The sequence below is a fragment of the Colobus angolensis genome, unplaced genomic scaffold, assembly GCF_000951035.1.
Source record: "Colobus angolensis palliatus isolate OR3802 unplaced genomic scaffold, Cang.pa_1.0 Scaffold165, whole genome shotgun sequence".
Lineage (NCBI taxonomy): Eukaryota > Metazoa > Chordata > Mammalia > Primates > Cercopithecidae > Colobus > Colobus angolensis.
In genome coordinates, this window is record NW_012114766.1 from 2,918,357 (window position 1) to 2,935,573 (window position 17,217).

Below are 17,217 nucleotides of genomic sequence, written 5' to 3' on the forward strand. Positions count from 1 at the left end.
AGAAATTAACACAAAATGGTTCATAGACTCCAAAATATATCAAAGGCAAAGTGATAGAAAAAATAGAGGAACACATCAAGATCTAGGTGTTGGCAGAATTCTTAGACTAGACATCAATACCATGACCCATAAAAAGAAAAGATGATAAATTTAAAACTTCTGCTGCTCGAAGGACCCTGTGAAGAGGAGAAAAGTCAAACGAGAGACTGGGAAGAATTTTGCCAATCATATACCTGACAAATGACTATGACATAGAATAAAGAACTCTTGAAACTCAATCTTAAAAAACAAACAAAAAAATCCAAACTATTCCATTAGGACGTGAGCAAAAGGCATGAATAGACATTTCCCGGTATAGATGGAGATCATCACCAGACAAGGTACTCTCATCGTTAGCCTTCAGGAAACAGCAAGTGAACACCACAGAAAGCTGCCACTGCACATCTATCAAGAAAGCTAAAATAAGACAGAGGGACCGCACTGAATGCTGGAGAGGATGTGGAGAAACTTCATCGCCCACACATGGTCAGTAGGGATGACAGACAGTACCGCCATGCTGCAAAAATGCTTGGCAGTTTCTTATAAAACCAAACTTGCAAATACCATATGTCCCAGTACCATTTATACTCTTGGGCATTTTTCCCAGAGAAACGAAAACTTATAACCACACAAAATCCTGTTCATAACAGCTCATAGCAGCATTGTTTGTGACAGTGAAGTCTGGAATCAACCCAGACGTCCTTCAGTGGGTAAATGGTGAAACAAACTGTTACATCTGTACCATGAAATTCTACTCCACCGAAAAAAGGGACTGAATTATTGACATAGGCCACAACTTGGATGAATCTCCGGAGAATTATGTTGAATGAAAGGGTCCTTCTCAGAAGGCTGCACACCACCTGATTGCACTCATTTATAGAACATTCTTGAAGGGAGAAGGTCAGGTTAGTGCAGAGCAGGTTAGTGGATGCCAGGAATTAAGAATGAGGTTGGGATGTGTGGGTGTGTTTATAAGGGGAGCTTGTGACAATGGACATTCCCTATCTTGACCACATCAATGTCCATATGCTGGTTGTTCTAATGTCCTCTAAGTTTGCAAGATTCTACCACTGGGTGAAAGTGGGTAGAGGATAAAAAGGACCTCTCTGTATTATACCTAATGCCTGCCTGGGAATCTATAATTATCTCCAAATGAAACATTTTATTATGAATGTATTTACTCATTCAACAGAGAAAAGGAGGACTTTAATGGAAAAAAAAGAGAATTGATGATATTTTATCCTAAGAAAAATAACACGCTGCACATATGATGTAATTTACATATTCCATATAAACATGTAATTTAATAACTTACCATCTTAAAACGCAATGTTAACATATTTGCTCAGGTATTTTTAAAAATGAGAGATTACAAAGGAAATCAGCTTCTTTTCAGGATGATGACCCACAAGATCTCCAATGTTAGAATTTCACTGAGATAATGCTGTTACTAAGTAAAGAAACGAAGCACACTGCTAATAGACACACACACGATTGTGAGAAGCCAAGGGTGGAGTGGGGGATGTTTGACTCTGAAGTATCAGGCCTAGGCAGTAAACTCAGCTCTGCTCCCTATGGAGTCCTGTGGCCTCCACACAGAGTCACTGCCGGCTCTCTTGAGCTTCAGAGCCTATTTTGCTAGGCCCTGCTCCATACTTCCTAAAACACCACTGCACAGTTGCCAGTCATAAGAGTTCAACTGCCAAAAAGGTTGAATTATGCTAGAATGAGAACACAGCAGTATTTTGCATCTCCTCTTATTCCTTGTGATTGTGAAACTAAAGCGAAAGAGATCATTTCAACCCTAATTCTGCACATCAGATATTTCCCATGTAATTATTAAAGGAAAAACAAACACAAATATAGTGAAAGAAGAAGAAAAGTTGTAGTTCAGGTGAAATCGGTAACCACGTTCCTCTCTTAGTGTTTATTTTTTGAGGGAGACCATGTTTGGATAAAATGAAAGCTGTGATTCCCGCAAGCTCACCCTTGTGCATCTGGGACTGACCCACGTCCCTGGGCTCTCTAAGGGGGGTCGCTCCCTTGTCTGGTCAGGGGCTGGGGCTCAGCGGAGGCAGGGACACTGGCTTTACCCCCAACCCTTTGCATTTTGCGCTGTGGTTAATTGACTGAACTGGGTTTCATTTGTGTGTTGGTCAAATCCCAAACATTCTGATCCTGACAGCACTAGCATTTTAGGGAAAGTAGAGCTAGGAGTCTTTGCTCAGCCTCTGAGTTGACACCAAGCCCTCCAATTTAGACCTGAGGCAGAACTCTGCAGCTGAGTAGCCAACTTCAATACAACTTCTAATCTTTTTTTAAATGACTTGGGTTCCCACTCTGCTATCAGCTGATTTGAAGATAGCTCCTGTGGGAGCCCTAAGGTAAGAGAGGTTCTCATCAGAGAAAGAGACATTGATACGTTCCTGGCTTTAATTTCATCTTACTACCATAAAAAACTACTTGCCCTTCACACTAAAGTACAATGCACCATCAGTAAGAGAGATGTTTAATGGAAAGTAATTGAAATGAAATCTTCAACATTATGAGCTCAAACATCTAGAAAGGCAACAAAGACAGAACAGAATTTTCCTGGAAGCTCAGATTTAGCCCAGGTCTCTGCGACTATGTTTAAAGAAATGAATCAAAAAATAAATAACTGAAAATTAAAAACAGTAAGAGCTTCGTAAAGACATTCATAAAATTAGAAGCATAACGCCCCCCCCCCAGTGCTAACTATACAGGGTAGAAATAAACGTGTAAATGAATGAATAAAAAGAGAAATGGAAGATGAGTTGTCTTTAAAGGAGAGAATTCTAGATTTTCGTGATTGAACATCCAGCCACAGACAGGAAAAAGCCACGGAGAGCTTTGTGCTTACTCTCGGAAATGCTTTCACACCTGAATGGTGAGAGTTTGCAGAACTCTTGATGCATCGCCCTGGATTCATGGAGACAGCCTCTTTGGTGTTACTGGGCCGCCTACAACACTCTCAGAGCCAAGGGCTCATTCCTGGATGCTTCTCCTACCTCGACACGTGGGCAGAGGGCTACTCCACTGGCCGTTGCTCCGACACTGGGCTCGGGACGCGCCCTGCAGCAAATAGCCCGTGTTACAGGTGAAATTCACGACGTCATTCAGGTTGAACTCGCTGCCGTTAGTGAACCCGTGGGCAGGGTTTCCAGGGTGGCCACAGGTGATGGCTGTAGAGAGACAGGTCAACGCCATTGTTAAATATCGAACAGGTCATCACCTTCACTTGGGATCATTTACTAAGAAACATGCAGGCAGGCTAACTGTATGGGCTGAAGGTTTTCCACTAATCAGGCAGTTTACAGATGGTATTTATATTCGGAAGGGAATATTGGGAGCTAGAACCACAGGCTGACCCTACAGGCTTTTAATATAATTGTGGAAAATAACAAACACCTGCCAAATGCACTTTCTTCATCATCATAATTATTACTTCTCTCTTGAATCATGACAGAATACCAAATGCTTTAAAAATGAAGCAGTGAAAAACAAGAGATGCTAAAAATTCTTGTATTAATCATGAGTTTTGAATATTTTCTCCATACACACCAGCTGAGTTTGCGAAGCCCTCCTTTTGAGACAGTATGGGGATTTGTTTGATACTTTAAATTGTCCATGTATAAATTACTGCAATATCAATTTACACATCATGAAATTAGCAAAATAACTAAGCACACTCAGGTCCTATTTTGTTGAGAATCTCTGTTGTATGATCCTTTGAAATGTAGGGAACTGTCATTATGTCATGCCCCAGATAACAGCAAGACAGATCAGGGAGAGATATCCATCATTCACCCTTTCAAAAGAAACACACGACAGTCATAAAACTGGTGTTTTCTTCCCCATTTATCTTGCCAACAATATTTTTTCCTCTAAGTAAAGCTTTTACCCTTGAATTTTGTACATTTTCACAGCACTATTACATATAATCCTTGTCACTGTTTTATTAACATTTCTTTTGTCTAATTCATAGGAAAATACACAATATTTTAGGAAAACAATTGGTTTAAGGGAAATTGGGCAATAAAGTGAGAGTATATTATTCTAAAAATAATCAATATTTATCTCTGAAGTTATGTAGTTCAACGTTGATCATTCATTACATGTAATTTTACCTCTTTCTATTTTTTTTGTGTGTTTGGAAAACAGAGTCTTGCTCTGTTGCCCAGGCTGGGGGGCAGCAGCACGATTTCTGCTCACTGCAACCTCCATCTCCAGGGTTTAAGCAATTCTCCTGCCTGAGCCCCTTCTAGTAGCTGGGATTACAGGTGCGTGCCACCACGCCAGGCTAATTTTTATATTTTTAGTAGAAATGGGGTTTTGCCATATTGGCCAGGGTGGTCTTGAACTCCTGACCTCAGGTGATCCACCTGTCTTGGCCTCCCAAAGTGCTGGGATTACAGTCGTGAGCCACTGCACCTGGCCAGTTTTACCTCTTTCAAGTAAAAGAAAGAGTGCTTACAAAACTCCCTATATTCTTGACGAAACAATGACAAAAATACACATAACATGGATGAGGCAGGGAGTGGCACTGTTTCTAAGACTGCAAAGCTGCCCAGCAGACCCCAGACCCTGCACCTCCACCCTCCTACAATCAGCTTTTCTCTCCACCCAGTTTATCCTGTGATAATATCAGGGAGGAGGAATCCATGACACTACTTAGCCAGGGATCCGTTGAAAATGAATTAATAAGCAAATTAAATGTGGAGTCAGGAAAAGGAGTTTGAAGGCAAGAAAACGGGAAGGAGATCCAAGAAAAAAAAGAAAGCGTGCACATGACAGCTCTCCCGTTCTCTTTCTTTGTACAGGCAAAACCAAAAGTTCGCTGTTCTGTTTCACAGTGAAGATTAAACAGGTGTGTATTGTGACCCAATAACCAAAGACACTGTGGCAAAAGGAAGCATCTGATGAATTCATCCACAAAGAGTGCACTTACGGACACAGACTGGCGTCTGTCCAGACCACTTGTGGTCTTGCAGGCATATCCTCACGGAAGTTCCCACGAGCCGGAAACCAGGATTGCACTGGTAAACCACAGTGTCTCTGTAACTGAAACCATCTCCACTAATGTGACCATTCACAATTGGGTCTGGGGAACCGCAGTGGCCAGCTAAAAGCATAAAACCAGTTTTAAAATTTAGAGTGTTTGTCATTTATAAAAGTAGTACCTTCATAACTTACTTTTATTATCAAGTCAATAACAGTATTAAAGGCACAACTTATTGAAATCTTTCTCTTCACATATATATGTATACTTCTAAATACTTTTTCTTTTTATCATTTTTTTCAGAAATCGTAGATAAAATAATATTTCTAATATGAAATGGTTTGTATTTTCCTAGTTGTGATTTTCTCATCTATTCATTTCATTTATTTTGCTTACCTGTATTCTGTTATTTACCTTGTTATACTATTTTCAAATCAAAGCAAAAAGTAAAGAAGGAATTCTTGGAATTAGTATGAACAGGGCTTCTTAACCTATTGATTATGGGTAGTTAGGAGACTGGTGAGGAGGGCTTCTAATCTGACACACTAGAAAATCAAATTACCTGTGAAATTCCAAGTGGAAAGACAGGGATTGGAGAATAAGTTCAACGTGAATTATGAAAATCTGAGTTATGAGTGAGCTGATGTCTGGGTAAAAATGGCCCAGAATCAGTTGAAAAGAGAAGTCTAGAGTTCGAGGGACGGATGTGCTGAAGTTACCGTGGGCTTGGGAAAACAGGAGCATGCACAGCTGACGGTTCAAACTAACAGGTGGCAGGGCTTACCCAGGAGTATAGTGAAAGAACAGGAAGAAGGGCAGGATCGGGGCAGGCGTCTTTACTTAAGAGGAGACAGAATGTCCGTGTAGACAGTAAAACGATTGACAAACATGGCATTGAAAGAGCTTTACTAACAGAGCTTCCACATGGAGAAGGATCCTCTGACATTATTCCACTCCCTCCCACCTTTTTTATTTTTATTTATTTTTATTTTTTAGACAGGTTCTTGCTTTGTCACCCAGGCTGGAATGCAGTGGTATCATCACGGCTCACTGCAGCCTCAAACTCTTGGGTTCAAGTCATCCTTTGGCTTGAGCCTCCTGAGGAGCTGGGACTACGGGTACGCGCCACCATACCCGAGTAGTTTATTATTATTATCAGCAGTACTAGTAGTAGTAGTAGTAGTAGTAGTAGTAGTAGTAGTAGTAGTAGTAGTAGTGGTAGAGACAGGGTTTCATTATGTTGTTTAGGCTGGTCTTCAACCCCTGAGCTTAAGCAATCCTCCTGCCTCAGCCTCCCAAAGTGCTGGCATGACAGGTGTGAGCCACCACAACCAACCATTTTATTACCTTCTTTTCCGTCTCCTTCTGCCTCTTTACTGCTCTCACTTTTCTTTATTTCCTCCAACTTCTCCTTTTCTCTCTCTCCCTTCCTCGCATATATGGAAAGGGTATTCTTATTAAATCAACAAAATTTAAAGGCTTAAGGGTAACTTACATGAACGAGACCTGTGTTACACCTGGGGTTTGGATTCACAAGAAGAGAAAACATTCGCTGTGAGTTCCTAAATAATCATCTTTGTCACTGTCCTATAGTTGCATCAACATTTATTTTGCTTAATTCACAGGAAAATAAAGAATAAATCAGACAAACAATTGGTTTAAGAGGAATTTTGCAATAAAGCGAGAGTACACCCATTCTAAAAGTAATAGTCAATGTTTATCTTTGAAGTTATAGAAAGGAACTTATCAGCTACAGAAGCCTGGGGTCCATGCAGAATATCAAGGTGGAGATTTTCCCTGCCCACTTATTTCCCCAACAGGGAACACAGCCAATGATGCTCCACACAAGTTCCTGCACACCCAGATTTGAGAAATTGCAAAATTGTTGTCATACTCCTTTGGGATTAAGTATATCCTTCTAGGGAAAGTTAAAATCATAATCTATATTTCTGCTTAAGATAAAGTTTAGAAACACTGTGTTCTCCTATTTTGGAGAACAAATTTATTATTAGAAAGGTAACATTGCAGAGGAAAGAGAGAAAGGAGAATCTGATCTTTGCCTCAACTCGTAGAAGAGGTTAGATCACAAAAAGCCAGGCTAGATTTGGCTAATTTTACTGCATTGGCAGGTATTCCAGTCAATCGGATCAATAAGTCAGTTCTGGGGATCTGTCCCAATCACTCCCACACATGAGACTTGATACAAGCAGAGAAGGTGGATGAGGGTGAATGTTGTCCATATTTTGAAGACAGACCCCCTGAAGCCGCAAGTGTTACCAATGGCACAGAGGACACTGGCTCTGAAGGTTCCCCCTTTCCAGACACTGTCCTTTGCACAACATGCTCTGTCGTGCATGGGGGAGATGGAGCCATCATTCCAATCCTAGAGACAGGGAGATGAGGACTGGTGAGAGCCAGAGGAGCCCATCAGCCCAGCATAAGAGATCCCAGCCATTTCTGAGGTGAGGCATAGAATAGCCAGTTTTTAGAAACACACAATAAAATGACACCAACAATTCCTTTTTGGGATTACTTCTGAAGCTTGGAACTACTCCAAGTGGAGGGGACTTGAGACCAAAGGTAACAGCAATGTGAAGAGGGGTGCATTTTAATAGATTCTCTCTCATTTTAGATAATCTGTCCAGGCCTCATTCTTGACTTAGACAAACATGACTCCTTTGAAACCTTACTATTTTTCTAAACTGAGTTTTTCATGAGTGCACATAGTTTGAAGTTGCAGTCTTCTTTGGGAACTTGGCAAACAAGTGCTTGTAATGGTCAAGGAAGCACCTGTGTACTCTAGAAATCAGGCAGGAAGCCTGACAGCCATGATTGTAAATAAAGATTCCCAACAGCAACTCTCTCTGACACATGGTCATTTCAGTTCTCTGAGGAATTGGCACCAAATGCCTAAAGAAAACAGAGGATGTCCTTCAAAAACATTTCATTTTACCTCCTTGCCTGATGAAAAAAAAAGTTATGTATTGGCAGGATTGCCGAGTATCTAAGCTTGCTAATATGGAACAATTATTTCTTCAATGTGGCTTCCTATTTTGAAACAAGTAGATAGCAATCTGGTTTTTACTTCTTTTCACTGTCCAGCCATCAGTTAATTCTGTTTTAAAACATTCAAAATCTTAGACCAATTATAGGTTATTACAACTAGAGGATAACCACACAATTTCACTCACAGAATACTATTTAACCCAAATCTCAATGATATTGTGTCAACATGTTGAGGAAGGGAAAATTGCATTAGGAGGAATTTGAACTTAATGAATTTTGAGCTCTATTTTAAATTTAAGATTCTATTAGTCTACGATAGTATTATTCTATATGGTTTGTATGTGAGTTACTTTTTCTTTTAATATCTTTAATGTAGTCTTGGTTTTGAGTCATCTACACAAAACCTAGAAAGCCTCTCTCTCTTTCATCAGAATGAAATGTAATATGTTCATGCTTCTCTGCAGTGTCTTTAACATATTAGTCACTCACTGAGTACTTGTTTAAACGAATAGAAATAGAATAACCTCACTACTGGGCAGTCTCGCTCTGTTGCCCAGGTTGGAGTGCAGTGGCACGATCTTGGCTCACTGTAAGCTCCACCTCCTGGGTTCATGCCATTCTCCTGCCTCCACCTCCCAAGTAGCTGGGACTGCAGGCGCCCACCACCACGCCCAGCAGCTAATTTTTGTGTTTTTAGTAGAGACGGGGTTTCACCTTGTTAGCCAGGATGGTCTCGATCTCCTGACCTCGTGATCTGCCCGCCTTGGCCTCCCAAAGTGCTGGGATTACAGGCGTGAGCCACTGTGCCCGGCCAAATTCATATGATTTTTAATCCAATGTATATAGATAGATAATGTAAATATATCCTCATGGAATTGCTGCATTGTCTTTTAGCTCAAGCCATGAATTAACAATTCAGTTACTACCACACTTTACGAATTTTACATTTTAATTCTTCATTTTCTCCATGCTGAGGACAGGTATAACTGTGGTCGGGGTAATTCACCAACTGCTTAAAATTGTAGAGAGAACCAGTGACAGAACCAAGAATGCAATGGTCTGCTCCGGCGACTCCGTTTTACGCACTATACTACAAAACATGTCATCGGAATAAGAATACTGTGGCCAGGCGCAGTGGCTCATGCCTGTAATCCCAGCACTTTGAGGGGCTGAGGTAGGTGAATCATCTGAGGTCAGGAGTTCAAGACCAGCCTGGCCAACATAGTGAAAGCCCATCTCTACTAAAAATACAAAAATCAGCCAATCGAGGTGGCACATGCCTGTAGTCCCAGCTGCTTGGGAGGCTGAGCCAGAGGAATTGCTTGAACTTTGGAGGCGGAAGTTGCAGTGAGCTGAGATTTTACCACCGCACTCCAGCCTGGATGACAGAGCAAGACTCTGTCTCAAAAAATAATAAAAACAATAATAGTAATAATACCATGAAACCTCAGAACCACTGAGGTGTTATATGTATGGACTCTGCAGTACACTGGGTGGGTCCCAGGAATCTCGACGTCTGTCCTGCGTTACAAAGAGTTTCCGTACCCTAAGCTTTGAAAATCACTAGTTTTTCAGTCTACTCTGTTCTGTGTCTGACGAAAGCTTTGTTACCGTTTGTAATTATAAACTGCTATTATATTTTGTTTAAAATATCTCAAATAGAAAAAAGGTGAGTTTTTTTTTAACATTCTTTCCCTAAAATTGGATTTGAAAGAAATAAAATCTACCAAACGTTTGAACAAAGCACAGAGACTGGTAGCAAGACGAGTGGAATATTGAGTCCATTTTCATAGCAAAGAAACAGAGTATGTCGCAAGCAAAACGTCAGGAAGAAGGCTCGAGAAGGAGGAAAGGCCTAGTTTCTTGATTGGTCAAGGTTTGCCTGCAAACTACGTTTGTGCCAAAGCACTCGGGAGGGCAGAAAGTGGCTGAATTCCCTCTGTGAGGTCAGTTTAGTCTGAAGTTCGTTAGGGACAGACACAGGGGAAACCACTCACTCCATTAACACCCACACAGTGTGGCCCACACTTAGACCAGGGGAGGCCGCACACCTGCCGTTTATAGAGTTTAACACAGGAGAGCAGGGGCCTCTGCAAGGACAGCCTCTCAAAGCCTTTGTTTCTAGAGTTCCATCTCAATTCCACCGCACGAGTCTTTTAGTGTGTAAGTTATAAAAAACCTTGCTGAGAGAACAAAAGCTTGTTTTGTCTGTTTGTTTCCAGTAGAGTGAACATTCAGAAACTGGTTCCTTCAGAGCTCCAGCGTGCCCCCCGGGTGACCTATGTTTTCTGGAATGCGGTTCTACCAAGCTGTGTTTTAGAGGAGGAATCTTGTTGGTGGACCGGATTTGGCTTTGTTAGCTATGCTGTCCGCACTGTTTTTGCAGCACTTGCTTTTGATACTGAAAGGAGTCATGCGGTTTGCAACTTAAAAACCATCACACTGATTGTTAGTGGTGACTTGCTGAGTGACGGGCACAAGGTGGACCCTCGAAGAGACCTGAGGTACTCGGTAGCAGATTTACCTTAACATCATAACACACGCAAAGAGTGAACACCTCAAATGCAGGTACAGCAGGTGAGAGTCTCCGACAAGTACCTAGACTGGTGTGATTTTAGAAATGGGTTCCCTGATTTGGAAATGTAATAAAGTTCCACTGTTTCACTTCCCCCGCAGAAACCCCATATACCAGTGGGAATGTGGCCACAATGTCTCCCATGACAGAGGACAGACCTGGAGCCCTGCATTCTTTGGGGAGGAATCAGCTCCTTCCATTGGAACCGCAGGATCTCTCCCCTCTCACTAGGTCTCCCACACACGCACTTTTGCCCCCAGACGATCCTACTTGAAGGTCACCTCTTCAATGTGCAGGTTTGTAGCAGTACAAATACTAAATATTGGTCCGGGGATTAGAATGGAATCCATTTTCAGAAAATCTATAAGCCAAATATTCAACCTCAGTATTTGCTTTGTGATTATTGGTACTTATTGGTGAAAATAAAATACATACAAATATCCCGTGCCTGTAGGGGAATACAGTATACTTTAGTCTATCCATTCTGTGCAATAACATGGTCTTTGGGCTAAAGTCAGAGTTATTTGGGCAGTAGATTCCAAAGCCAATTTGCAAACTTTTCTTGAGTATTAACAAATGGTCACAAAATGTCAGGTGGATCAGATTCGCTTATAAGCAGGAAAAACTATTATTAGCAGTACACATCAACAGACATATTTAAATCTCTAGATCTGCATATGCTAAAGAAACACATTTGGATATTGATCAATGAGGTGCTATTTTTTTTCCCCTCCAAGTGCAATTTCTAGGGGCAGTGCTGACCGACTTCGCCCATGCATGGATGTGCATGGTATCACAGTGTGTGGAATTCGTCCAACATGGAGGTATTGGCCTTGCAGAGCATACAGCACTCTGTACTGTTCATGATAGCATCAAACACGGGCCCGAGTCCTCTGCCACAAATCCATTTGATCAAATCTCTGCTTCACGCACCTTAGTGAATGACAGCTTTTTTAAACCTATTTGGTTTGAAGAAAACCTCAAACCAGGGCCATGATTTGGACTGTCTACCGGGCTTTCAGTAATCTTCCATCTGTTCCTTGTCTCAGTGTAGTTCCTGAAAATACCACATTCCCACCTTCTTCCCTGGGCCTATCCTGCCTCATCGTCCTAAAGCTTCCTCTGCAGTTCTGCCTGCCAGTGTCACATGTTTCTGTCCCTCAAACCTCAGTCCAAATCCACCGCAGGTGCACATCTTCCACAAACCCCAAAGGAAGAGCTGCCCATTCATACAAGATGCAAAGATCTCCCTTACTTCAGGTTTGCCCTACAATACGAGAGCCTACCTTTGGTGCTGCCTGTTTAAAACACCCAGCCTCCTAGTTTTCTACTGTGTTTTGTTTGGGATTTAGCAGATGGCATTGTAATTTTTCCTACCTATGCGCTTCCCCTATTGGACTGTGAGTTCTGAGTGCAGCACCATGCTCTGTGCGTCGGGACTCAGCTCAAAGCCTGCTCTAGAGTGGGTGTCAGAGTTATCAGATCTTTTCTACCACCTTGTGGCCCTATCAGTTCAGGCTCTTGTGACCATGCGGCCGTCGAGAGTTCGACCCGACCCCAGCACCTGCTTGTTTCAGGCAAGTCTGACTTCCTTGGGCCTTATTCCACACCTATGCTGTTGATACCATGTTCGCAGCTCTTGCTTTCTGGAATGGCTTTACCCCACGCCTGCTTGCTGGAATTCCACCAAAATCAGGGTGGTTTCCCCCACATCTACCCTTCTATCAGCCTCTAGGTTGCTCCCACCCTCACCTGGATTTCTCAAGTACTTTGCCTATATCTCCCTTTTGCCATTATTTTATTCCCAACTTTTTCTTTCTTTTTTTTTTTTTTTGTGAGATGAAATTTTGCTCTGTCACTCAGGCTGGAGTGCAATGGCATGATCTCAGCCCACTGCAACCTCCACCTCCCAGGTTCATGCGATTCTCCTCCCTCAGCCTCCCAAGTAGCTGGGATTACAGGTGCCCACCACTACGTCCAGCGAATTTTTTGTATTTTTAGTAGAGGTGGGGCTTTGCTATGTTGGCCAGGCTGGTCTCGAACTCCTGACCTCGTGATCCACCCGCCTTGGCCTCCTAAAGTGCTGGGATTACAGGCATAAGCCACAGTGCCCTGCCTATTCTCAACTTTCTATTAATGCTACTTGGTATTTACCTTATTTATTCCTTAGAGTATAGATTTCAAAAAGAACCATATTTTATTAATCTCTGAATGCTGCACGATAGTTCTTGAGGAACAAGAAAAATAGCATTAAATACTATTCAGAAATATGACAGAAAAACCCACAGCTGAGAATTTTGCTATTTATTCCCTAGCCACTGACAATGATTTGGAAAATCTGAGGACTGGTATAGGGAGTTTTCCTGACTAACATACAGAACATATTTTACACTTAAGATGGTATAGCAAAGATGCGGGGGGTGGGGGGCAGGGAAGGTGGTGCTAATCTTTATGCTCTAATATTACCTTTCTGCTGTGATATAAGCATTATCATAATCAGTTGTTTTACTAAATATTTTATGTGGATCTTTCCAAAATACAAGGCAATTGAAGAATATATTTAAATTTGATTATCTAAGAACTATGAACAACTACAGTCTAAAAACAGTATTTTGAATCATGTCATCTAGCTATTTTAGCCATATAAATAACCATGATATTGTATTTACAGAACGATTCACCTCCTCATGGTTAAAATCATGCAATAAATGCAAACTTATTTCCAACAATAGCAAAACAATCTAATAAAAAATGATAATGTCCTTTATGTGGGAAATAGCTCAATCTATCACTTATATCTTGAACACTAGAGATTGAAGAGGTAACACAGTGCAGAGAGGATGGATTCTTACGTGCTGAAACGTCTAAATGATGTAAATGTTTTCAAAATATGAATGTGAGATTCTGTGACAGGAAACCTAGACCACAAACTATAACCTCTTTCTAGTTTGTGTGTTCTCTGTTGGTTTATGCAAACTACCACAGGGAAGATAAACAGGAGAAAATAATTAAAGGATCAAGTAGATTATAAACTTCCTGGGTGGATTAGCAGGTGCCTGAGAGAGTGAATACCAGGTCCATATTCTCGGTGCGTAATTCTGTGGCCTGGGGAGAGGTGTAGCATTACACAGCACAGCTGGTAAATTAGAGCAGATCCTTGGCAATTTACAGAACTCTGGGAGATCCGAGTAATAATGCAGGAGTGATCATGTTGATGAAGGGTGGGCTAAATTTTGTAACAGTGTATTCTCATGCACCTGTGCATTACTTTGCTCAAAATCTATTTATAATGATATTTACATGCACACTCCATATTCTCTCAAGGGTTCTTCTTAGAACCTAGACTAGGGACCTAAAACACAGCATGGATTGAGTTCTTGAATATCAGACATAGAAAATCATCTCTCCTTTCCTTAACTACAGCTCTCCTAGAGTTGACATTCTCAAGACTCAGTCTGTCAAAGCTCATCCATTCCCATGCTTAGCCACTCCAGCTGCAATATTCAAAAAGGATTCCAGCATATTCCCCCATGTTGGAAGTCACTGGAAACAACTAGTATGCCAGAAGTATGAGTCACATTGCACACGAAACTGAAGCACAATCTCAGGAAACAGTATTCTTTCTAGTAGCCCCAGAAATAAGCTACAAAATATCTCAGCCACAATTTGGAAAAAAAAAAAAATGTTTCTGTTAAAAAATTTTGCACAAGGATGGAAAAGATAGTGGATCTAGGCTATACAGCCCAAAGGAATTTAATCTAAAGAAACAAAGTGGACCCTGCCTTTTGCATAAAGTCTTTGTTGCCTTGTTGGGAAGATCCACTTGTTTAAAAATACACAAATGAAGGGGGATGTGGGGATTTTTTACACTGATTCCAAAAGCTCTCTTTCTCTGTACACAGTGCCTGCTTGATATGGTTTGACTGTGTCCCCACCCAAATCTCACCTGAAATTGTAATAATCCCCAGTTGTCCAGGGTGGGGCCAGGAGGAGATAATTGAATCATGGGGGCGGGTGTTTCTCTTCTCGTGGTAGTAAGTCTCGTGAGATCTGGTGGTTTCATAAAGGGAGTTCCCCTGCACAAGCTCTCTTGCCTGCCACCATGTAAGATGTGCCTTTGCTTCTCCTTTACCTTCCACCATGATTGTGAAGCCTCCCCAGCCAGGTAGAACTGTGGGTTCATTAAACCCCTTTCCTTTATACATTACCCAGTCTCAGGTATGTCTTTCTTAGCAGCATGAGAACAGACAAATACACTGCTATTACAAACCCATGTGCAATTGGAAGTATGCACATGTGATGTCTGCTTCAACCTAGGCCTTGCCTTGGCAGATATACACAATTAACTTGATGTTTATTTCTTTTTTCCCACCCACATATTCCTGATTAAAATGTGTCGATCTCAGCACGGTCTTCATGCTGACTCTACCCCTCAGTCAGGGCTGGCACTGATAGGGAAAACAACTTCCCACAACTAGTTTCTTCCATCTTTCACCTGATAACATTTTAAATATGTGAAAATAGTTATGAAGGACCTTACTTTTCTCTCTGTCAAAGTAATATCAAAAATTTTCCAGCCTGGCGTGTTGCCTCACGCCTGTAATCCCAGCACTGTGTGAGGCTGAGGGGGTGGATCACCCAAGGTCAGGAGTTCCAGACCAGCCTGGCCAACATGGTAAAACCCCGTCTCTACTAAACATGCAAAGTATTTGCTGGGTGTGGTAGCAGACACCTGTAATCCCAGCTACTCGGGAGGGTGAGGCAGGAGAATTGCCTGAACCCAGGAGGGGGAGGTTGCAGTGAGCTGAGATCACACCACTGTACTCCAGCCTGGGCAACTGAGTGAGACTCATCTCAGGAAAAAAAAAAAAAATCCAAACAGTCCTCAAAGATCATAGGTACCAGATCCATCACCACAGATACAGAGCAATTCCTCAAGAGCCCACTTAAACTATTAAAAAACTGAAGTCATGATTCTGGATATGGGATTTCTGGGTGAACAGAGGATGGGAGGAATCTTATTAATAAGATTCAGCCTGAGCATCGCGTGGGAGCACTCATCGCATATGAGCCTGCTCTTACCCAAACTCCCAAGTTCCCTGCCTGTATACTATGAACTCAGAACTTCCTGTTATCATATATGTTGAAATTATTTTTACTCTGAGAAAAATTTTACATTAATTTTGATTATATTCTTTTGTTTGGCTTATCATGAGAATTTGAGATCCTGAATCCATCATCCAATATTATTTTCACTCTTTCTACTAGAATCATTATTATGCCCTAATTGAAGATAGGAACAAAAATTTTTGATTCAGAAACACCATTTCTGAATGGTGCTTACAAATACCCATCTCATAACAATATTAAACAGAAACAAAATGGATCCAAACTCACATGGTGTCTTGTGAAACTTTATGAGTTCTTTGTGAAAATACATTTCCTAAGTTACTTATGACGAATATGCTGGGATATCTGCTCTGTATATCATCAAGTCAATTCATGGTTTTGAACAACTAGCTTCTTTTCCTGTTGTGTGAACAACCACATTAGATATGAGTTTCCCTCTAGGGTTCTTCCTTTCCATAATGTCTCACCAAGAACACTGCCAGTAACTCAGTAGTGTGATTTTTTAGTCCCCTCAGCTGGTTCAGATGAAATTCTCCTGGGCAGGAGACACAACTTCATTGAGAACTCTGAAGTTCTCTTTTATAAGCTTCTTATCTTTGGAGGGTGCCAGTTTCTGATTTTAAAAATGTCTGCCTATAATCCCAGTACTTTGGGAGTCTAAGGCGGGAGGACTGCTTGAGCCCAGGAGTTCAAGACCAGCCTAGGCAATTTAGGAAGACAGCGTCTGAATGAAAAAAATTAAAAAAAAATTAAAAAAAAACTGAATAATCATCCATTTTCATACCAATTTCAAGAATGAATTTGGTTCTTGTTTTAAGCATAATTGAGGCAGCCTTCTTGGGGTTCCTAACACTTCACATCATTTCCAATTCGTGATGGATTTGTTTCTCAAGACACTCTCTTTAAAAACGCATTTCATTCTCTTCAATATGTCCTGGGACAGTTGTTTTGCTTGAAAATTGAATTTCTTGTAGAAAATCTGGTGTAGCTGTCTCTGTTTTTTTGGGTAATTTCCCATTTTTTCCCGATTGGGTGATTTGTTGTTGTTGTTTTTTCTTTTTTCTTTCTTTTTTTTTTTTTTTTTTGAGATGGAGTCTCGCTCTGTCGCCCAGGCTGGAGTGCAGTGGCACGATCTCGGCTCACTGCAAGCTCCACCTCCCAGGTTCATGCCCTTCTCTTGCCTTAGCCTCCCAAGTAGCTGGGACTACAGGTGCCTGCCACCATGTCCCGCTAATTTTTTGTAATTTTAGTAGAGATAGGGTTTCACCATGTTAGCCAGGATGGTCTTGATCTCCTGACCTCATGATCCGCCTGCCTTGGCCACCCAAAGTTCTGGGACTACAGGCATGAGCCATAGTGCCCGGCCTGGTTTTTTATAGTCATAGTTTTGGGGGATATTTTGTTTTGTCAAGGGGTCATCTTTTTTAGTGTTAAAGTCATGATTATA

The 17,217-nt window shown here is 41.4% G+C and overlaps 1 protein-coding gene across 1 annotated transcript in view; it reads right to left on the minus strand.

Annotated features, from left to right (window-relative positions):
• The window catches only part of CSMD1 (CUB and Sushi multiple domains 1), a 2,081,403-nt gene that overhangs the window by 65,700 nt on the left and 1,998,486 nt on the right, over window positions 1–17,217 (minus strand). The window contains exons 53-54 of the mRNA XM_011937546.1: window positions 5,009–5,182; window positions 3,069–3,242 (exon numbers count right to left, since the gene is read on the minus strand). Of these exons, the coding sequence (XP_011792936.1) occupies window positions 3,069–3,242; window positions 5,009–5,182 (348 nt within the window). The remainder of the gene's footprint in view (window positions 1–3,068; window positions 3,243–5,008; window positions 5,183–17,217) is intronic.